This window comes from Lynx rufus, unplaced genomic scaffold (assembly GCF_022079265.1).
Source record: "Lynx rufus isolate CCGP_SWC_20201006 ecotype Redwood Valley unplaced genomic scaffold, mLynRuf1.p SCAF_2, whole genome shotgun sequence".
In the NCBI taxonomy this organism is placed as follows: domain Eukaryota; kingdom Metazoa; phylum Chordata; class Mammalia; order Carnivora; family Felidae; genus Lynx; species Lynx rufus.
The window spans coordinates 143,025,189-143,049,501 of record NW_025814834.1 but is presented as its reverse complement, the minus strand read 5'-3'; the positions used below and the strand labels follow the sequence as shown (position 1 = coordinate 143,049,501).

General features: G+C 34.5%; 1 protein-coding gene across 1 annotated transcript in view; it reads left to right on the top strand.

Annotated features, from left to right (window-relative positions):
• The window catches only part of FNBP1L (formin binding protein 1 like), a 72,226-nt gene extending 48,516 nt beyond the window's left edge, over positions 1-23,710 (top strand). Inside the window, exons 9-14 of the mRNA XM_047082316.1 lie at positions 1,567-1,770; positions 12,209-12,318; positions 15,710-15,842; positions 16,220-16,314; positions 18,421-18,569; positions 19,987-23,710. Of these exons, the coding sequence (XP_046938272.1) occupies positions 1,567-1,770; positions 12,209-12,318; positions 15,710-15,842; positions 16,220-16,314; positions 18,421-18,569; positions 19,987-20,165 (870 nt within the window). The 3' untranslated portion in view covers positions 20,166-23,710. The remainder of the gene's footprint in view (positions 1-1,566; positions 1,771-12,208; positions 12,319-15,709; positions 15,843-16,219; positions 16,315-18,420; positions 18,570-19,986) is intronic.
• The last annotated feature ends 603 nt before the right edge of the window (positions 23,711-24,313 follow it).

Here is a 24,313-nt window from a genome sequence, read left to right as displayed (position 1 = left end):
CCACCCAGGCACTCAGTGGACTCCTTTGGGCTTTTAAGACTGTTCTGAACACCAAAATTCTAGTTGTTTTGAAAGAAAATTTTAATCCTTCCTTTTCCCCTGACTAAATTTTCAGTTCTCCAAGAGTATAACACAACCTGTGAACTGTAGGTTACAAACTGTGTTGTACTCTTATTCTAGTGAAAGTTTAGAGAAAGAAATGGATATAAAGTTACTATAAGAATTGCTTTTTAATGGAAGAGTTGGCACTTGAACTGTGGGTAGTGTATGGAGTAATGGGCAAAAAGAAAGGGCAGTAGAAGGAACAGCATAGCCCTGCTCCCCTTGAGAAAGTATATCCACTAACCTGTCTTAATTAAGGTCTGGCAAGAATCTTGTACCTGGTCATTTCTCAATAAATGTTGATTGAGTGACCAGAAAGGGTAGTTGGCAGAAATTTATGTTATGAAGAAGGAGCAAGAGAAGAGAACCAGTGTTGGGGGAGTGCTAAATATATACCACATATTTTAGTCTTCATAGCAAGTTGGTATTATATTAATGAGGATTTTTTTCTGTAACAAATAGAATTTTGACTTGAATTTTAAAAATAAAAGGATTTTAGGGTTCTTTAATCAGAAATTCAGAAGTACATTTATATTTCAGTATGGCTGGTTACAAGGTTACAAATGTAGTTAGGTCCCTTCTCTCTCATTCTTCTCATCCTTTAGCAAGTGATTGGTAGGGTGGCATTAATGACAAAACTAAGGTGTGACTTAACAGATAACTTTTGACTAAATGACAGGCAAAATGTACAATGAACAGAAATAGGGAATAAAAGAGAAGGGTTTTAAACAGGAAGAGTTTATAAGAGATAAAGTATTCTGTTTGAAAATAATGAGTTTAAGGTGTCAGAAGAACATTTGGATAGTGGTATGTACTTCCAAAGACAATATATAGTATAGTTATGTGAGTTTTAAAGTTTTAGGGGAAATAGAACTTTATATTTTTAAAGTTGCTTTTTGTATTTAATATTGTTTGTCAGATCTTTCTCCATTGTTCACTTAACATTCCCAACTGTCTTCAGTATATTTTATTTTTTCCCCTGTTGGATGCATGAAAGCCTTTCTACCTCTTACTCTTTTACATAGATGCCTTTTCCCCTGTTTCAAAGATCAACTTTTTGTAGATATCCTATAAAGCAAAAAGACTTTTTCCTCTGAAACTTCTTAGAATTTCTACTTGAGACTAACCTCTTCCTATATTCCTTTTGTCAGTTAGATCTTTCTTATCAACTAACTTGTCCTCAGATGAATTTCAGTGGGTTGAAGTTGTGGAATGAAAACACTTCATGAATATTACAAACTAATAAAATGTTAATTTGATTATAAATTCGTATTTTATTGGGATTAAAATATTTAAGGCTTATTACTAATCCACCAGAAGAAATTATTCACTTTAACGTTTAATTATTATCTGTAGAATTATTTCCTTTAAATTTTTGTTGGTTGTTTCCTTGAGTAAATTTTTAACAGCTAACAGTATTAAAAATAAATGAAATGATTTTAAAAACATGTTTCTTATGTGTAGGACTCTCAAATGGTAGTGGACTCCTTTAAGTCTGGATTTGAACCTCCAGGAGATTTTCCATTTGAAGATTACAGTCAACATATTTATAGAACCATTTCTGATGGGACTATCAGTGCATCCAAACAGGAAGGTGGGAAGATGGATGCCAAAACCACAGTAGGAAAGGCCAAGGGCAAGTTGTGGCTCTTTGGAAAGAAGCCAAAGGTAAAAGTCATGAAATTCCTCTATGCTAATAGTTTTATTTTAGTGTGTCATTTAAATCAATGTAGGTGTTGAGTGGATAATGGCTTACTATTAATAGAGAATAAGTATTTTTATCTGAATGATTCAGTTAACTTTTCACTTATTAGAAACATAGTTTTGTATCTTAATAGTAAAAATTATTTCTGGAGTTAACATTTGACCACCACTTAATGAGTAAAAATGTTAAATAGTTGTTAATACCTCTTGAATTATATGCTTTTGAAATTTCACTTGTATGCAGTTTCAATCAGAATTTCTAAGGAAACGTTGTGATCTAACTATAAGACCACCAAAATTGCAGTTCTCTATTAGAATGAATGATTGACTATAGCAATAATAAATGTCACATTAGGTCTTATAGATGGTACTAATGAAGTTATTTTTATCATCCATGTGAATGTTTAATGGGAGGGGCCCAATGTTTGTGGTTATTTGAAGTTTAAAAATCTCCAGTTTACTAAGAGAATCTCTCTTAACTTCTTGTTGGAACCCATTTTTTGATGTGCTGTATATGTTAGATAAATCTAGTTCAACAGCATGAGTAAATGGAATAGATGAGTGCTTAATCCTACCAATTTAGTGCTTATAATAGTGTCTATCTAGTATGGGAATAGATATGTACTTTTAATCTGATATGCTCTATTTATTAAAGTATAGGTGACTTTAATTCATTTTTCTGATCTAGACATAAGAATGCAGATAAATTTAACTCATAATATACCTATTAATCTCTTCAGAAGTACACTTATAATTAACTCAAGCATTATTCATGCTTTTAATATTTTCCAGGTGAGAAGTTGAGAGGTGAGACTTTTTTTTTTTAAGTCAAATCAGAGTAGACAGGAAAGCTTAGAAAAACCAGGACTGCTGAAGTTTTTTTTTTTTTAAATGAGGTGCAATGAAGATGAAATAAACAGTCTGAGAGAAAAACCACAAATGTAATGAAAACTTTTTGCCTATTTGTGATAATAATTAGTTGCAGTTTTAATATATATTATCTATTTAGATAACTTTACCTGTAGCTGTTGCCTTTATCTCTGACAAGTGCAGGTTAAGTATAACCAGTTAGGTAGTGCTAATGTTCCAGAAATTAGAAGAGAGTTTTTTTTATGTAGGTCATATTGCTTTCTCTGACATTATAATTTGTGTACTCTATATTTTTAATGTCATTTTGTAAAAAGTGATCAAATGAAATGGTACATTTCTTAAAGTAAATTTGACTTCTTAAAATGACCGTTTTGGCAAAACTATGTTAATATTCTTATAACATTTTTATAGAAAACTTTGAGATTTATTTTGTGAAAAGTATGTTGCCAAAAATAGAATTTTCATTTAGGAGAAAACTATGCACATTTGGCTTATTGATTCCTTTCTTTATTTCCATATTAGCCACAGTCCCCACCCTTAACCCCTACTAGTTTATTCACATCCAGTACTCCTAATGGGTCCCAGTTTCTCACATTCTCCATTGAGCCCGTGCATTATTGTATGAATGAAATAAAAACAGGGAAGCCCAGAATTCCTTCTTTCAGAAGTCTCAAAAGAGGGGTAAGTTTAATAATGGGTTAAAATGCATGATGGCCTATTGTGTGTGTAGTGTGGCTTTTAATACTCTCCACCCTCATTATAAGGCTCTCTCCTGTAAATATGTAGTTTAAAAAGACCACAGAATTAAGTATAGCTGCCCTCAAGTTAAAAATAACTCCTCTTTATAACATTTGAAATGCGCAACCATAAAAGAATGGTATTATAAAGAGGGTGCTGGGTACAATCATATTAGCTATTTTTTTGTTTATGTGAAATCATATGTCCACCATTGTCTTGTAATGTATTTACATTTTTAAGACTTTCAGTAATTTGTCACTGCAGTTAACTCATGCAATACTTTGTCACTAATGATGACTTCTGCCAATTTATAAAGTATTTTGTTGTCTATAAAAAAATCAAATTCAATTTTTAATTTCCCTACGTTTAGAAGTATAAAACACAGTTTCCAGTAGTTAAATAAGAAATTAAAGATAGGCATGTTAAATATCAAGATTCTAGATCATATTAAGATAATACATTAGAAGATATTTTGTAAATTATTTGCCTATAAAATACTAGATATTACTGAGTAATGTTTACATGGTATTTGTGTTCTTGAGCTTAAAAAAAAAGTATTTTTTTACCAAAATATTTTTTTTAATTGCCCAGTCTTTGGTATTTACTTAAAACTAGTTATTCTGTCAATGAAAAATTTTAGAATTGTAAAAATCAAATATCAAGCTATTTTTTAGCAACACCTATTATACTACTGATAAATAGTAGTGTGATTCCATTATGTTAGTGAAACTAATTTCTCTTGTTTATATTTGATTTTAAGGATGTGCTTGTAATATTCATAGCTCATAGTTTAGATATATTTATGAAATTTGAACATTTGTTTGGACATATGAAAAACATAGGTGTGATAGCCCACAGATGAGAACTCAATCTATCAGTGCCATTAAAAAATCTAATCATTAACAGTGATACACTATAGTTGGGCTTACTCTTGTTCTTGCCATTCTTCCCCCACCTTCCCTCTTCCTCCCTTCCTCTCTGCCTTCCTGCTTGCGTTCTTTTTCGATTCTTTTCTTCTCTGTCTAGTCTGTTTTAATTACCTTCTGTAGCCTTTTCTACAAATTGCTTCAGTTGAGTTTCTCTTTTGGCCACATGTAGAACAAGATATATTCATTTAGGGCAAGATGACATTATTTGCATTTTCATTAAAACACTATGACAACCTGAAGTGATGTCAGTAATGCAGTAGACATGTTCTAGTATATGATGTCCCTTTTTGGACTTCCTTTTTTCCTATACTGTCATGAACATTTTTACATCTATCTTACTTCTGTGTTGAATGATGATATAGGCAATTAATGATATTCTGAAAAGCCAGTAGGAATGAGTCTGTGTTATACAGTACAGGTAACCTGTATTCATTTTTAAAAGCCCTTAACACTTGTTGGAAACACTTAAGAAATCATTAGGGATTTTCTTTTGCCTGACTTAGGAGGGCAGAATTCCCATCTTTCTTCTCTATGATGATTTAGATTTTATTAAATATTCTGCTGTTATGAAAAATGACTGTTTAGCAGCTATATTTTTGTAATTGTTTCTGTATCTTACACATTGAGCCTACCAGATCCAGTTAACAGTAATCTATACAGTATAGTTATAGAGATGTCAAATAGTTGTGTGAAATTTAGGCAGTTAGAACTGTGAGCCTTGGAGAGAGAAGTTTAAATATGTGACCTCTTCATTTTTATTGAATAAGTTATAGGTGGAATTATAAAATCTACATTTTATAAAATTGTAGAACTTAAAAGTATCTGCTTAGTTATTATTTGTCTTATTTCCACTTACTGCTTTAGTTTTAAATATTAGAACATTGTTTTGGGGGAGCCAGTTTCAGAAGGTCAAAATCCTCCTACTTTTGTTATTACTTACCGTACCAAAGGAGAAAAAGCAATATGTAAGGTAGAAAATATGACAAATTGACTAGGATATTGGAGGATAGAGCAGAAAGGAAAGTTTATTACAATCTTGGCATTGACATTTTTTTTTTTTTTTTTTTTTAGTGTTTATTTTTGAGACAGAGAAAGACAGCATGAGCAGGGGAGGGGCAAAGGGATAGGGAGACAGAATCTGAAGCAGGCTCCAGGCTCTGAGCTATCAGCACAGAGCCTGACATGGGGCTTGAACTCATGAACCACAAGATCATGACCTGAGCAAAGTCGGACGCTTAACTGACTGAGCCATCCAGGGGCCCCGACATTTTTCATTTTGATTGGTATTTAGTAGTTTATCAGATTCTGTTTCAAAATTAACCTATGGAGATATTTTTCTTCCAGTTAAGAATTTTCTCAATATAGGAAAATCCAAAAAGAAGAACTTCTTAAAAAATAATTTATTTTTTTATTTTTATTTTCATTAAAAAAATTTTTTTTTACTGTTTTTGTTTTATTTTTGAGAGAGAGAGAGAAAGAGAGAGACAGACAGACTGTGAGTGGGACAGGGGCAGAGAGAGAGGGAGACAGAATCTGAAGCAGACTCCAGACTTTGAGCTGTCAGTACAGAGCCTCACGTGGGGCTGGAACTCAACAAACCGTGAGACCATGACCTGAGCCAAAGTCAGACGCTTAACCGACTGAGCCACCCAGGTGCCCCTAAATGTTTTTATTTTTGAGAGACAGAGAGTGAGCAGGGGAGGGGCAGAGAGACGTAGAAAGAGAATCCCAGGCAGGCTCTGCACTGACAGTAGAGAGCCCAATGCGGGGCTCAAACTCAAGAACCATGAGATCATGACCTGAGCAGAAGTCAGATGCTTAACCTACTGACCCACCTAGGCTCCCCAAAAAAGAAGAGAAGCTTTAAGAAGCCAGGTTTTTGTTTTTTTTTTTTTTAAACATGGATTTACATGTCAGTCCATTCACTTACAAAATAAGTCTTAAGGTATTTTGGGGGGAAATTTTTGTTTTTTGTTTTTTGTTTTTGTAAAAGGACCTGTGCATACAAATTGGTGTAGAATAAAGCAAAACTGAGAGAGATAGAATTCTCTTATTTTTAATGTTTATTTTTGAGAGGGTGCAAGTTGGGGAGGGTTAGGGAGGGGAGAAAAGAGAATTAGAAGCGGGCTGTGCGCTGGTAGTCTGACAGCAGCAAGCCTGATTTGGGGCTCGAACTCATAAACCATGAGATCATGACCCAAGTCAAGGTCAGACGCTCAACCAGCTAAGCCACCCAGGTGCCCCAAGTCTTAAGGATTTTTAAAGCTGATGAGTTGTACCATTCAAATCAGAAACTCTTGTTTTGAACTATGTTTGCTACGTTGTTTTTTGTTAATATTATATTTTTTAAATATTTATTTTTGAGAGAGCATTAGCGGGGGAAGGGCAGAAAGAGAGAGAGAGAGAGAGAGAGAGAAAGAGAAAGAGAAAGAAAGAATCCCAAGCAGGTTCTGCACTGTCCGGGGTGAGCCTGACATGGGGCTCAAACTCACGAACTGTGAGATCATAACCTGAAATGGAATCGAGAGTCGGATGCTTTAACCAACTGAGCCACCCAGGCGACCTATTGTTTTTCCTGAATATCTGCTTTTAGCTTTCTAAAAAATTATAATTTTTTTTTTCTATATAAAGTTCCTAATGTTTTTAAGGATCTGAGAAATGTTATATTGGACCAGTGTTTTTGAATTTGATGGTTGATACCATTAGACCTTTTCTGAGGGATGATGGTGTATAATTTTCCTTATGTGAAATCAGGAGCTAACCATTAATGGATAATTGGTGCACACCTCAACTTAACTATTTAATATACAAACAAATATTTTTTACTATATAACTGTTTCATTTGAGATTGTTGGGTAATCCTTTTTTTTGGAAGTAGATTTATCTAGCAATAACAAGTCCATATTATCTGTCTAAATTATTCATGGTCTGAAAGACTTCATAGTCATATTTGTAAGCTTTTTATTTATTCAGAATACAGTTATCAGTATTTTCCTATCTTTAAAAGAAATCTAATAATTTTAATAATTTATATTTATATTATATTTAAAATCTAATCATTTTAATTGCCTAATTTCCTTTTTAGTTCCCTTGTGTATTTATTAAGGTATGGGGGTATGTGAAATTTTCTAGTTATAGGTACATGATAATTGTATATGAGAGGAAGATATTTATGTATTGAACATGACTTACTTAAAAGAAAACTTGAATATTTTTCTAATATTTTACAAAGAACTTGAGTTTTTTGTATCCTTAAATCTAAGGTTAGTGTACCATAAATTAATTTTATAATTGATATAAAACTAGACTAACTAAAACCTGAACCATTCGATATTTCAGTTATAATTATCTTAATGTTTTCTCTGAAGCATATTAATACATAACCTGGAAAAATAATTTTTATTTCACTTAGAAATTTAGCTGGGGAAAATTATAAAAGATAAATTCAAATACTCTACATATTTTGTTTCTTGTGCTCTATATAATTTTGTCTTAATAACATTAAAGAAGACCATGAATATCTTTTTAAACTTAAACTTGTTAACCTTTTTACCAGGAATTTTGTGATCCTAAAATAAGTTGTGCTTTTTGTTCCCTGAAACTACTGACAGTCTAAAGAATGTTAAGCTTAATTGGAAAGCTAATGGATAGCAAATGTCATCTTTCTTATCATCATAACCATTAATATATATAGCCAATTCATTGGAGATAAGGGGTAGATATTTTTGTCAGTTATTTATTAAAGTTCATATTTTTTATGTGAAATTCTTCTACCTGACATCCCCCTTCTTTAAACATCGTGATTTAGAAAACAAAGAAAAATAAAAATTTTAGAGGTTGCAAGCCATGAATGAATGAAGATTAATTGAAGATTAGCTTTGTAAAGCCAAATTGCATATTACGGGTCACAAAGAGTGTGTGTGTGTGTGTGTGTGTGTGTGTGCGTGTGTGCATGGACACGTGTGCACACGTGTGTTTACTTGGTATGTTTGGTAGATGCATTGCCAGTTGCAGAGCCCTGCTAACCCACCTCATGTGGGACGGACACACACAGACACACACACACCATTAGTGTATATATGTGTGGTACATACCACACGAGTAGTATATGTACTGTATGAGAGCACTCTGGCTATATCCTTTTATATTTTCAGAAAGAAAAATTTTATCTAGTTTTCTTTCTAAAAATTGACGTTATATTTTTAGTGTTGCATATGGATTTCAGAAAAAGTGAAAAGTAGACACTCCGTTTGCAAAGCAACATTCAACGCATGTATTTGTGTCTGTTAAGAAATATGTATGGGAAACTTGAATCTGGGTGACTCATTGTTTTGATAATGTGTTTCTAATGTGTCTGTACATTTTTTTAAAAAACCTTATAACTAAGGTAGAAATGTTACCCTTGACATATTTAAATTCAAAAAAGTGTTTTGAACTATAGCAGTTCCTGTGATGCCAGTTTGTTTAATGCATTGGGAAGAGTTTTTCACTTTTTAATACGTCATAGAAGAGTTTTTCAAATGGCTAATATTGGATCTTTATATTTAGCTCTTCAAATATTAGTATTTTGAGAATGAAGAACTATAAGTAAAATCCACTTACGGAGAATTTCTATTTACTTTTAAGTTTTTGTTGCATTTAGAAAATATCTGCCCATTATCATCAGTGTATTTTTTTTTTTGCAAGTAATTTACTTTCCCCAAAATGTGCTTAAAATTGTTTTTCTGGCATAATTGTTTGGATTGTGAAATGTTCATGATTTATTTTAATATTGTAAAAAAAAAAGTATAATTTATTGCATCTTCTGTATTGATTTCATGTGAATAATTTACCATTTCTTTCTGTTTTCCATTGAACTATTCAGTGGTCGGTGAAGATGGTAAGCCTTATGTGCTGATCTATATACTGTGCCAACATTAAATAATCTCAAAACTTTTTTTTTTTTTAAGTTTATTCCGAGAGAGAGAGAGAGAGAGAGAGAGAGCGAGCGAGCGAGCGAGTGAGCGAGCATGAGCTGGGGAGGGGCAGATAGGGAGACAGAGGATTCCAAGCAGGCTCCATGCTGTCAGCACAGAGCCTTGTGTGGGGCTCAAACTCCCAAACCACAAGATCATGACCTGAGCTGAAATCAAGAGTCAGACACTTCACACCCAGGTGCCACTCAAAACATTGTGTTTTTTGTTTTTTGTTTTTTTTTTTTTTTTTATTCAGACTAAGTAGTAAGGTACAACCTTACATTTTCACCTTGTATGTGTCTTTTCTTGTTATAATTTGATCCATAGTCCAACATATGCCGGTATTTCTTGATGTCATAAAATTCTAAAATAATATGGTTAACTTTAATCAACCTATTAAGTTCCTACATGTTACTGAGTGGAATCCTTGTCATGTTACAGAGCATAAAATTATAGTTAATCATTAAGTTACATGGTAGAACAAAAGTTCATATTTTTACACAAGGAAAATTAAAAATGATTTTTAATGTCTTTTAAAAAGATTGTATACATGTTATTTGTAGTTTATCACAAGAATCATTAGATTTTCAAAATAGTAAGAAAGAAAATTTCCTACTAATTTCATTAGAGAGTCAGTACTTTCTTCTGTAGTACTGAATGGGAATAAAAGTGCACATAATCTAAATATAGTATGTGCTTGCGCAGTTGTGGGTGAGTGTGTGTGTGTGTGTGAGTGAGATGGTCCTTTATACATTTCAATCACATTAATGGAACTACATTGTGAAGACCTAACCCCCAAATCATTGGGGGTTGCATAGTTTCTTATTTTTAGAAAGTAGACCACTCTCTTTCAGACCAGTTTCTTTCAGACTTTCAGTTTAGCCTTTTTAAAACGTATTCCCTTGTAGTAGAAGTTGTCAATAAATACCTCACAGGTCTTTATATCCATTGGAAATAGAGTGTTTAGCTCTCAAATTCTATAAAAGAATAGGTTATGTCAAAATGGGATATTAGAAATGCTTTCATACCTACTGTTACTAAATTTGAGAACAAGGTTTGATTAGGGGTAAGTGGGAAGCAGGCAGGTTTACTTACAGGTAATTGTGAGTTTATTGTAATAATACCAAAAAATACCCACATTGAAATATATTTCTTTACTTCACTAGATAGTTTTTCAAAATTTTAAGAAATATTTAAAAATATATAGATTAAAAGTTTTATCTTTGGCACATATATAATACTTTTCAAAACCTACATCTGAAGTTAGATTAAAACCGACAACTTACATTAATAATTGACCCCTAAATTTAAAGGCACCTTAGGAAATTCTGCCATTCATTTATTTAGGTCAGATTTGGTTGATTGACATTTTATTATTTCTGCTACTTGGTAGATTAAAAAACCAAAGCCACTTAGACAAGATGCCCTATTTTTTAAGGTGAGCTTGTTGAATATCCATAATGTATAGGCCACTTGGGGAAAATTCTGGAGATTCTGTTATTAATGAAATGTTAACCTTTGATCATGGTTCCATCCTAAGAGTGAGTTTTCTCTTTTTTTAAAAGTCAGGGAAACATTCTTATAGATGGTGAAATAAAGCTACTAAGTATGTTATAGGCATAAATGGCCCAGAGAGCAAGGATGAGTTTCATTTCAACAATACTTTAAAAATTGAACTGGCATATTCTTCAAATCACCATTTAATTTTCTTTTAATTTTTTTTTTTTTAACGTTTATTATTGAAAGAGAGAGAGCGTGAGCAGGGGAGGGGCAGAGGGAGAGGGAGACACAGAATCTGAAGCAGGCTCCAGGCTCTGAGCTGTCAGCACAGAGCCCGACGCGGGGCTCAAAGTCACAAACCGTGAGATCATGACCTGAGCCGAAGTCGGATGCTTAACCGACTGAGCCATTCAGGCACCCCTCATATCGCCATTTTAAAAAGAAAAATGAAGAGTGATAGGTATCATCAATTTTTGGAGTGTATCAAAACTTATGTAAATATGGGTTTATGGTAAATAGAATCAATAGTTGCTAATATTGGCTCTGTTGTGGAACCTCTAATATGAGTGACATGATTAACATTTAAGATGGGAAAGACATAATTTGAATCAGAAGTTTACAACTAAATACTAGTACTTTTTCCTAAATGATAGTTTCTTGCATATTAAAACATTAAAATTTTTTCAAACATCAAGCATCTTTCCTAAAGAAGGATCACATCTTTAATCTTTGGATTTTATCTTTCTTTTGGGAAAAACTGAGGTATGTTATTGGTTGTACAAAAGGATAATTGAAAATAAACTCCTTATTAGAATAATTTCTACTTTCAGTTCACACAATGGATAGTTTTACCTTTTGTATGTTTTGGTTCTAAAGAGTGGTTTAATAAGTGTAATCATTCAGAGACTATGCAATATTAAAATATATTTCACCAGTTAGATTATCTCTGTGAGGTAAGTTGCCTACTTATTTGTATAAGCTTTTCATATTTGCAGTCTGAACATTCACAGTATTTGATTTGGGAATGTGGTGATGTTATAGAAAGAACAATAATTTGTATAGGTGAGAAATGTTATGTGTTTCCATTTTGTTGTTGTTGCTGTAAGAAGGTTCATATGTATTTATTTTAACTGCCAAGACCTGAAAATGATGTGATAGTGGTCATTACCAATTTTCTTTATCTGGTTATATTTTTACCTGTTCTATTTCATGATTTCATAAACTGGAATTCAAGCTTTGTTCAATATAGTTTTAATTTACATACACATATCTGTGTAGATTTCTTCTTAAAAGTTTGGGGCTAATTTTAAATTAAACTTAAAACTGATGTGTATTTTTATTTTATAGCGGGTATATTTAAAAAAGAAAATTTCCTCAAGATGTCTTTTATAATTTAGATTCTCTTTTCAGGGCCCAGCACTGGAAGATTTCAGTCATCTGCCACCAGAACAGAGACGTAAAAAACTACAGCAACGTATTGATGAACTTAACAGAGAACTACAAAAAGAATCAGACCAAAAGTATTCTTCTATTAAGTCTTTTTTACCATTATTATTCCTTTCTGGGTATATTTTGAATGATATGTTTAAATGTGATGTATCGAAGATATAAAAATCATATATCCTAATTAAAATATCTTTTGAGGGAAAAATACACTCCTAAACTTTGCAAAATTTTATGGTTGCTGTGTGATAAATAAAAATGAAATGTTAGTTTCTTAGGTTGCAGTTTACTTATTGGATGATAATAGTCCATGTCCTCAATAATATTGCAAAACAGTTTAATGGTTCATTATCAACAGTAGTTTTCACCAACATTAACCGCCTCTTACACCTTGATACATTTCATTTTGCTTTGATACATAAATTGAGCTCAGTAGAAACCTAAGGCTATAATTATTTTGTTTGCAGCAAGTTAGCATACAGTACTTGATTACTTATAGCTTCAGATTCATTGACTCATTGCTGTAATTTTTTTTCAATTTTATAAAAAGTTTCCTTTGGTTCAGTTTTGTTTTAATGAACAGATATTTATGATGAATAAAGGGTAATTACAGTGAATTGGTGCCTTACTGTCTGCTTTCATAGTAAAGATAAAATTGGAGCTTAAACCATAGCATGAGTGATTGAAAGTTTTTGGAGGGTTTTGTTTTTGTTTTTTTTTTTGTAGCTCAGGCAGTTTCGTTCCAGATTTTTTTTTTTTTTAATTGAAGTATAGTTGACGCGCATCACATTAGTTTCAGGTGTAGAAATGATTGAAATTTGGATGTTAAGAATTGTACATCAGGTATAATGGGATGCTTAATCATAAATGAAACACTGTAATATAGTTAATTCTCATTATTTGTGATAGTTATGTTTTTTTAATTTTTATTTATTTTTTTAATTTACATCCAAGTTAGCATATAGTGCAACAGTGATTTCAGAAAGAGATTCCTTAATGCCCCTTACCCACTTACCCCATCCTCCCTCTCACAACCCCTCCAGTAACCATCTGTTTGTTCTCCATATTTAAGAGTCTCTTACGTTTTGTCCCCCTCCCTGTTTTTGTATTATTTTTGCTTCCCTTCCCTTATGTTCATCTGTTTTGTATCTTAAAGTCATACGAGTGAAGTCATATGATATTTGTCTTTCTCTAATTTTGCTTAGCATAACACCCTCTAGTTCCATCCATGTGGTTGAAAATGGCAAGATTTCATTCTTTTTGATTGCTGAGTAATACTCCATTGTGTGTACACACACACATCTTTATCCATTCATCCATCAATGGACATTTGGGCTCTTTCCATACTTTGGCTATTGTTGATAGTGCTACTATAAACATTGGGGTGCATGTGTCCCTTTGAGACAGCACACCTGTATCCCATGGATAAATGCCTAGTAGTGCAATTGCTGGGTCGTACGGCAGTTCTGTTTTTACTGTTTCCACAGTGGCTGCACCAGCTTGCATTCCCACCAACAATGCAAAAGAGATCCTCTGTTTTTGCATCCTCGCCAACATCTGTTGTTGCCTGAATTGTTCATGTTAGCCATTCTGGCAGGTGTGAGGTGGTATCTCATTGTGGTTTTGCTTTGTATTTCCCTGATGATGAGTGATGTTGAGTCTTTTTTATATGTTGGCCATCAGAGTGTCTTCTTTGAAGAAGCATCTATTCATATCTTTTGCCCATTTCTTCATTGGATTGTTTGTTTTTTGGGTGTTGAGTTTGATAAGTTCTTTATAGATTTTGGATACTAACCCTTTATCTGATATGTCGTTTGCAAATATCTTCTCCCACTCTGTCGGTTGCCTTTTAGTTTTGCTGATTGTTTCCTTTGCTGTGCAGAAGCTTTTTATTTTGATGAGGTCACAATAGTTCATTTTTGCTTTTGTTTCCCTTGCCTCTGGAGATGTGTAGGGTAAGAAGTTGCTGCAGCTGAGGTCAAAGAGGTTTTTGTCTGCTTTCTCCTCAAGGATTTTGATGGCTTCCTGTCTTACATTTAGGTCTTTCATCCATTTTGAGTTTCTTTTTGTGTATGGTGTAACAAAGTGGTCGAGGTTCATTTTGCTGCATGTTGCTGTCCAGTTTTTCCAGCATGTGATAGTTATGTACTATAAAGTTATTGTGAGCACTGAATTCGTGAAGACTGAAATGGAAAATACAGGTTTAAGGCTCCATTTAGCCTCTGGCCACAACATTTTCATCACCTGGTCAGTTATAACCTTGTTTTATGTGTGTTTCTATTTGAAGACTCATTATAATATATACTGTTGGTTTATTAACTTTGAACTCAGGGCTGATAGCACTGTAACTCATGCCTGAACAAAGTCTATCTAACCACATGACATTTTTTCCATAAGGCATCTCACAGCCTTCTTGCACTTAGAAACACTAGACAGTACTTCAGCACTACACTTAAGGGCTTATTTTAAAAAGAAAAAGCAATGAAGAGCACAGAATTAAAAAAAAAAAAAAAAGGCACTAGATGGACCCCGAAAAGGATACTTGTTCAGAGTGTCTAAAACTTAGGAAAGAAAGAAGGCTGAAATTACTCAAATCTTCTAAAGATAGGTGATATTAAAATAGTAGAGTCAATTATATTTCAGCAAAACTAGAAAGTAGAAGGGATCGTTTTCAAAAAGACGTATAAGATGAGATGAGAAGAAACCTCTGTCGTTTTATGTAACACATTTAAAGGATGAGCAGAAGTTGAGAAAGAGCCACTGAAGGACATTATGAGACAGTAGAGGTGAGAAGAAAGGAAAAGAAAATGTAACTTCTAGGAAATTAAGAAGGAAAAGAGTTGTTAGCCAGTAATGTCAGATATTAGAGGAAGTCAGAGTGCTGATTGAGGCATACATAACCTACAGTGGTGTGATTAGAGAAATGAGGAGGAGATGAATGAGCTGGGAGAGGGTCAAGTTAAAGATGTATTCCTATTTCTAGCATGGATGAGTGGGAGGCCAAAGATGCTGTGAACTAAGGAGGAATATATGTCTATGGAGGAATATAATGAATTTGATTTGGGACATGATGAGTTTAAGAATATTGAGGAATATTCTTCCAGTCCTTGATTAAACCTATATAAATACAAAGACACATATGTGTGTGTGTATACACACACAATATACATATATGTAATATATACTTACATATATTACATATATAAAATCTCATAAATGAGAAGCAAGAAATGAAAAATCTCTTTTTTTATTCCAAATGTTTTAAGACGGTCTTCATAAATTGCCCACTCTATACAATCATCTTTATGCACATTATCTGTAAACAGGTAATGTTTGACTATATTTAAAGAGATGTTATTACTCTCTTAAGATAGGCTACATGAGAGCCCCCCCAAATCAAATGAAACTCTTTTATCTGGGAACATATGAAGTGAATATTTAATTCTGTGACTTCCTTCTCATTTTCAGAGAAGCACTCAACAAAATGAAAGATGTGTATGAGAAAAATCCACAAATGGGGGATCCAGGGAGTTTGCAGCCTAAATTAGCAGAGACCATGAATAACATTGACCGCCTACGAATGGAAATCCACAAGAATGAGGTAGGTTTGTTACTTTGCAGTTGTCTAAGACAAATTCATTTGTATAAACTTCATTATGATAGATTGATTTTTGCTACAATTTTATCTTCAAATATTTAATTTTAGGGTTACTATCTAAAAGAAAGGAATCATTATGGTCTATAATCTTTAGAATTAGTCCCTCATTCAAGTTTTTCTTTTTAATTAAAACTTTTATGTAAAACTAAACATTTATGCTTATCAGCTATGAAGTTGATCGTTGGTCAAACTGGAATAAAGGTTTCCATTCTCTAAGAATTACATAATTATAAAAACTCAAAGCACATTTTAATTGTAGACTATCTTTTGAGCTTTTAAGAATACTTACTAAGCCCATTTTTGTTTATTTTTTTCCTAAGGCTTGGCTCTCTGAAGTTGAAGGCAAAACAGGTGGGAGAGGAGACAGAAGACATAGCAGTGACATAAATCATCTTGTAACACAGGGACGAGAAAGGTCACTTTTTGCATTTTATTTGTATTTTTTTCCCTCAAACTTTTTTCACTTTTTTCTAAATTTCGTTCTAAATTTTGTTCTAAAATTCATTCTAAATTTCATACAGTTCTTTTTCTTCTTCCTTGATGTAATGGGTTTGGCTTTTAATAGCATTAGTCTTATGAACCTAAATGATTTTCTGTTTCTTTACAGTAGTTACACATAAAATATGAAATTTCCCATTGCTGGTTTGTTCTAGTTTGTCATGCATCCAAAAACAAAGGTATGAACATAGAAAATTTGTGGAGCTACTGTCTGAAGGCATAGGCTCCTCAGACCTGGGAAGATTCCCTTAAAGTTTAGATGGAGTTGGATGGCTTATGCCGAAGAAAAACTTAACTGTTAAATTGCTTAAAGTTTTGTGAAGGAAAAAACAATATTGTTAGTTTGAGTCAGAGCTTCCAAAAGGCATTTTGCTAAGTTTCCATGCTTTCATACCATTTGTGACAATTTCCCCCTCTGTGTATATGTCTCTCCCCACTCTGCCCCCACTAAGAGCCAACAAATTAGAATTCTTCTTAGAGAAAATTTGAGAGATCTAGTATCAAATCTTGGTTACTACTTACAGTGTAATTTGAGCAAGTCATTTTTAATGATCTCTGAGTCCCAGTTTCCTAAAATACAGAGGTTAAAATCTCTATCATACAGGGGTGCCTGGATGGCTCAGTTGGTTAAGCGTCGTCTGACTCTTGATTTTAGCTCAGGTCATGAACTCCCCTTTTGTGAGATCAGCCTTGCATCGGGCTCTGCCCTGACAGCACAGAGCATGCTTGGGATTCTCTCCTCCACTCTCCCCTTCCCATTCTCTATCTCAAAAATGCATAAACTTGAAATAGAAAAATAAAATACCTACCATATAGCGTTATTAGTAATAAATGAAGTAATGTACATAGAGCACCTCATAATAAAATACCTTGGAACAGTATGTGCTTGAGAAATGTTAGTTCTTCCTTCTCAAACTCTTATCACTTTTTGAAAGAGTACCTGTATATCAAGAGAAACCCACAAATATACTGGTTTTCTTACTAGTTAAAACCTAGATTAAAGTAATCTAATCTCTCTTGTTTGTGTTATTTAAGAACGTGGCTTTTAGGCATACTAAAAGTGCTTTTAATTTCTGATCATACAGATTTTCCATTATCTTGTTCAGTCATTTGATTCTTTAGCAAAATTAACGTTTTTTCTCTCTTTGACTTAAAAATATTTTAAGGAAAAAGATGCCTATGGGTTTACCTGTTCTTTTGGATTTTCTGAGTTTTACTAACCTCCCTGTTAGCATGATTAATTGGAAGTTAACTTTATTAGGAGTCTTTTTGCTTTCAGTGACAATAAATATGCAAAGGGATTTTATTGGCTTGCTTTAGGGAGAGCTTGATCTAAGAGCTCAGATGATATCCGCAGGACTGTTTCTCTCCACCTCACAGTTCTACCTTCCACTATTTTGGCTTCATTTGAAGGCTTCATATGGTGATCTTCCAAAGCACTGGGCTCATATTTCTCCAGGTCCAAGTCCAGTGGAAAAGGAAGGGAGGGAGCTTCTCTTCAGTCCTAAGGAAAAGTCTCTGTGGGTCTTTTCTATCTGACCAGGTTATAAGCCTACTCGTTAACTATTCACTCTGACCACACAAGTGCTGTGCTGAGACGGGCCCTCTGGAGCCAGGACAGAACTCCCCAGGAAGTCTGTGAACTGACCATAGGTCTGGGTGGGTCTCCTGTGGAATTTTAGGGTTCTTTTGCCAAAAGAGGAGGTGATAAATCCGGGATGATGAAAGGCAAGTATTCCCTACATTTCTCCATTTTATCCTGGACCCAGTGATAGACCTATTTGTTGAATGCATGCCATATGCCTAGAACACTAATTTTTTAGTTTCAGGAACTTCAACAAAGAAGCATTTTGTATTGCAGGCAATTTATATATATCATCAACATTTAAGACAGTGAAGGCTTAATTTGGAACTGTGTCATTGATATTTAGTTCTGTGAATTGATGCTGAGATCAACCTTCAGATAGCGTAAAAAGTTTCCATCTTTGTGATACTTGATGAGATAAACTTCTATGTTTTATAGTCCTGAGGGAAGTTACACTGATGATGCAAACCAAGAAGTCCGAGGGCCACCCCAACAACATGGTCATCACAATGAGTTCGATGATGAATTTGAAGATGACGATCCCTTGCCTGCTATTGGACACTGCAAAGCTATCTACCCTTTTGATGGTATGATTTTCTTTTGTATTTGATAACATTGGTTCCTTAAAGTCTGCATACACTGAAACATGTACTTAGGTGTCCTTAGCTAAATAATACATTGTCAGAAAATTATAATTCCAGCTCATTAGTATGAATATTTTTGTTTAACTGTATTACAAATAGAGGTTTTTCTTTTATACATGACACTGAAAGAAAATTACCGGTGTTATCAGCATCCCAGTACAGATTTTTATTTGACTGTCAACTTTGGTTGATACAGAATTTAATTTCCCCCAGAGATCTTACTAATGCTACATGTAATCACTAAAGTTGAAGCAGCTTGAGCAGGTGGCTCAGAACCTAGGAAGTGGAAGTCTAGTGGATGCCACTATAAGCTCTTCCTTGTAACTTGCTAACATTGAGAGACAGGTACAAGGCAAATGGCATAGCTAAATGTCCTTATGATAGCTTGACTCTGTAGGTCATATTTTCCAGTGAGAAAAGGAGAGAATGTAGTAGCTTCTGACTATGCCATCCTTCCCCTGTGAGAGGTGGGGAGCAATCCCTGTGAGGGAAGGAAGACATTGTGGTTCTCTCTTGCAGATTTTTCTGCTTGTGGACTGTGAAAAATCCTTTTCCTCAGTTCTGAGGAGCAGAGTAACACTTTCACAAATAAATTGTTATAAAATGGCGTATGACTTAAGGTCCTTCCCCACCCATCCGTTGTATTAATTTTAAAGTTGAGTAAAGTTTTTAATTACTCCTTATTCTGAGAAAATAATACTGAATAAGGGCTTGCTATAATGTAACCTGGAGAATTTAACATGTTAAATGAAGACTGATTTGTGAAAACTGTTACTGCTAAGCGGGTTGGGAGTGGTTGGCAATGGGGAAGAGAGAGAGCCCTGAGGTTCATGAGGTTTTGAAGGAAGTTTGTGCTTTGTGGCTGTGACTGTTCTGCTTTCACCATCACCAGAGGTGAACCTGTGTTTTTGTCTGCTCTCTTTCAAAACTATATTCTTCTTTCTTCCCGCCCTCTCACAGTCTTAATATTTTCCTGATTTACACGTCATGAATTTTCTCGACAGCAATGCCACTCAAATTTGGGAAAAGAGTTGGAGAAGTGAAATAGGAGTTAGAATATCCTGTCAAATCATATAATGTCATTGAGCTCAGATACTTCATCTGTTATATGGGGGTGATATTAATAATGCCAGTTTCTCAGGGCCACTGTCCAGTTCCAGTGAGATAATGTTATATATGAAAGTGTTGGATAAACTACAAAAGCATCATAGAGCTTTTGCTAATAATATCTTGTCACTGGGCTCTTGGTTCTAGGTATGTTGAAATCTAGTAGAGTTTCATGTTGTTTTGTGTTGTGTTTGTAACTTTTACTTGAAATTATTACTTTAATTACACTTGTGCTGTGAAAATTCTCATTTAGGACATAATGAAGGTACCCTGGCAATGAAAGAAGGTGAAGTTCTATACATCATTGAGGAAGACAAAGGTGATGGCTGGACAAGAGCTCGGAGACAGAACGGTGAAGAAGGCTACGTTCCCACATCATACATAGATGTAACTCTAGAGAAAAACAGTAAAGGTGCAGTAACTTACATCTAAACTAACCAGGCAGCTTTGTGACGTGTATGACATAGGAACAATAATGGAAAATGGAAACACATTCAATGGGTGGGAAAACATAAGAAAACTTAAAGAGCATCCAAGATACATTGTTCACTATGTGAGCTGAGTGTAGGCTCTATCTTAAAGATGTGAATAGTACCACAAGAAACCGTTCTCATGATGTTTTACCATTTGAGTGACATTGGTGTGAAGCTTAATTGATGCCTTTTGCTTTATGTCCTGCTTAAGTCTCTGTGAAAGATTGTGCTTTTCTGCCTTATAAGTTATAGAATTTGATCTTTGGGCAGGAATCCATAGATAGAAAGCCCCCTTCACCCAACACACACTTTGCTTCTGAAAACACAGTGACTGTAGTGAATTTAAATAAGTAAAACTGCTCTGAAATGCTATAGAAAGCTGGCTCCCAAAAGAGTGGTTTAGCATAGGAGTTTGAGTTTTTGTAGCTACAGTTTTTAGGAAGAAAAGTCATAGTTGGCTTATTGAAAGAATAAGAAATACAGTCATTTTCATTTTCCTCCCTATTCTTTGCTATGGTTTCCTAAAGGAAGAAAACAAGCACCTCAAACGTAAATCTATTTCAGTAGTAGGCTAATCAAGAGACCTGCAAAATAAGCCCACCTGGTCCAGCTCTTGAGTGAATAAAATGGTTTTCTTTTGAGACCTGAAAATATTTTCATCTAGTATACTACAAATTTTTAATAATGTATAAGCTTCCTTCCAAATTAATGCTTGTATTTTTCATCTTGAATATGTCTTTGGGGAAATACCGTTTTGGTGATTGTTTAGCATTTAGCAGTTATTCATAGGAAAATAGATTCTAAGTACACTGAGAGGAAATCTTGACTGGAAGGCAAGTCCTGGCAAATTTTACTTTGAAAACTTTTGACTGACTGGGTTGAATGACTATACCTTTATCACCATTTAGGGCATTTCCTCATTTTGGCTAAATCATCAATTCAAGATTATTTTTTCCCATTAATTTCAACAAGCATTTGTTGGAAATACTGTACTGTAAAGGATTGTGCAGTGCTGGTCATGTGGGGAAGTAAAGTGAGGAAGCACTTAAGAGACTGGTCCTTTAATTTTGCTCATGTCCCAGATTTTTCTGGTGTTCTCACATAGCTGACTGTAAAATAATTTTAGGACAGACACTTTGGGGACAGACACTTTAAACTGAACACCCCTTTTGGTCTTACCAAAGGTCTTCAGTAATTGTTCTTTTCTTTTTCCTCCTGGACTACAGGTTCCTGAAGAGGGTTTCTGAGGAAATGGGCAAGATGTTGAAGGAGGTTACATGCAGCTGCTTTTAGGGGGAGGGTATTAGAGTTGTCAGGCTCAAACAGAGAGTGAGAGAAGCAAGTTGCATGAGTGCATGCAGACGTTTTTTGTTTTGTTTTTTTTTAAACTAACTTCATTATCATTTCCATACATTGTTTTAAAAAATCACTGTAATACCAATCCTTAAATTGGTCATTCACAATTATTCACATAAAGGGAACAAGCCGAAAATGGCTAACCTTTTTTTCCATTTCTTTTACTGATGTCTAAATCAGAAAGAATGCAGAGCTCTCATTAAATTTGTCTTCTCTTTGGCTGTCCCAACAGGACTGTCTATCCCAGCTCTGTTCTAATTGGCTTTTAGACCCGTCGTCTGTTAGAACCCTCGCCATTTGTCAGTGTCTGCCTGCGCCACCTCTGTGCTTGCTTAACATCCTGTTGCATGTCTAGAGTGATTGGGCTAGATTTTTCAGGCATGTCTTTATAATCCCTTGTTCTCGTCAAAGCCTTTGTTTTGTTTTACATTTGTAGTGCAAGTCACTTTGTCAGACATCTCCAGCACTAATGTTTCCATCCTAGTATTCGTGTACGCTGCTATAACTTCCCCACTACAAACATTCCAGTTTGGGCATGATGAAGAAGTAGTTTGTGGACCTGAAGTGTCTGTGATAAGAAAAAGAAAACATCTCTGCTCTAGCCTACAGCCCGGTTGAAAGAACTCTGAAACGTGATCCATCTTCACCTCAGTCTGGGAAGAATCTATAGTCAGCACTGAAATCCTGGCATAATAAACACACAAGATCCTCACCACCTCAAGACACAGGACTGTTGTCAGAAGTCAGCTGCTTCCATTCAAATGCTGCCTTAAACTAGAGTGCCTAAACCTGTCGATTGCCAACACTACCACTACAGTATCCCACAAAGGGCTTTATGTGTCAGCTCGGTGCGACCTCCTTTAACTCGGCAGCGCTGCCGCGGGTGCCGATGTAGCCTTGGTAGGTGGCTTTTAGAGCTCTACCATGTGTGATGGTGCATCTTCAAATTTATGCATCAGACTAAAGACATGTCCAAGTCCATTTTACTTTACTCAGTGTTTTTAGGAGAAGTTTTATGGACTCCCCCCCCCCCCCCGCCTCCCCGTTGTGTTTTAATTTGGGGTGACCATGTTCTTATTAAAATGGTAGTCTGTTTCCAAGTGATGCTTTTGTTTCAACCAGATAAAATTTAGTGAAACTTTGTAATGATCTATGTGCACTTTTACTTGTACAATGGAAATTCCTGTTTGTTTATACTTGTAAATATAATTGTTGTTAGTGCGCCTATTGCTCATGTTGTCCTGCCTCGCATTTGTGATTCTGTTAATGACTTGTATCTTAACTAATTTCTTAGTAGTGTTTAATAGGGAGATGGGCATGGGTGGGGGGATATTTGTACCACAGAAGCTTCATTAATTTTGTTCTTTACTGTTTTGAGGGAAGAAAGAACGTGAAATGGGTCTGTGTATTATTGGATTTTAAGCAATATTTTAGAAGCTGTGTGACTGCTTTAATAATTCTTTCCCAGTGTTATTTGAATCCTACTAGCAGTTATACTAAAGCTGAATGACAATTGTGTGAAAGTTAATGCCTTCATAAGATCAAGTGCACCCCTGTTACACAGCTGACATATAGCGTATTACCTTTGAGGCTAGTAAACTATGAAGTTTAGATTTTGAATCTCTTTACAGGGTTATTTATATAATGTGACATTATTCAATACTGACAGACTACATAAAGTAGTTTTAAAATCTAGTGCTATTTTTATTTTAAAGGTTAGCAATGAGGAGGAAATGTGATCTGGCTGTGTTTGTCCTCTGTACAAAGCCTGAAGTGCTTGTGTTTTTTTGGCTGACGGCCACAGAGGGCAAAGTTTAAGGCTTTCTTGTAAGGACTAACTGTTCTTTTCAGGCTACTGTTTGTTTTTCTCAAAGCAGGATTTGCTTCCGTAGGAGGCAAGGTCCTTCACGTGGCATAGTGCAACCTGTACGTGGGTTATTACAATAGGACAGACATTTGTACTTGCACAGTTTAAATCATTCTTAAATCATTCTTAAATTTTGAACATGTGAATTGTCCAAAAGAAATCTTTAATTTTTCAGTAATTTTTACTCTTTTTGTGCACATGTTGATTTCTTAATGGTAAATGCTTTGTTTAAGATAGTGTTCTCTGTTGAGAATATTTTCATGGAATAAAACAATCTTTTCATGGTCAGTTAAGGTGTATAGTGTGTTATCTATCTCTTATTCCTACGTGAACTAAAGAGATGTCATTATTTTGTTCTTTGGTGTGCTAAATGCCTGATGATACAAAGTAGATGACGAGTTCTATAAGTGGAAGCATCTGTGTTGAGTGACTTTTTTTGCAAAGCAGTTTTGGAAATTTTATTTTAGTTTTAGTTTCTTTCAAGCTTTCCTAAAGGTGGGGGGCGGGGAGCTGTTTCTTTAAATTTAAATTGAGTGTGGTAATTTGAACTTTTTATCTTTATTCTACTGTAGCTGTGTTGCACAAACTTTCCTTTTAAACCGTCTTCTCCTCTGCGTCCATAAGAAGTGACCCTACGCCACATACCTCAGTCTGCCCACAGGCTGGGCAGCATTTACTGTGCTTCTGCTTGAATTCCTGGTCAGAGAGCACCTGGTCTTCCTGGCATTTCAAAACTTGGGAAGGTATTGTTTGCTACAGTTAGTGTCACATCTGTTGTTTTAGGTAATCTTAATTGCAGAAGATTCAGCTTTTTAAAGGGGCAAATATGAAGCTATGACTGTTAACTTCTAGAAACCCCAAAAGAGAATAAAACTCAGGGTTAA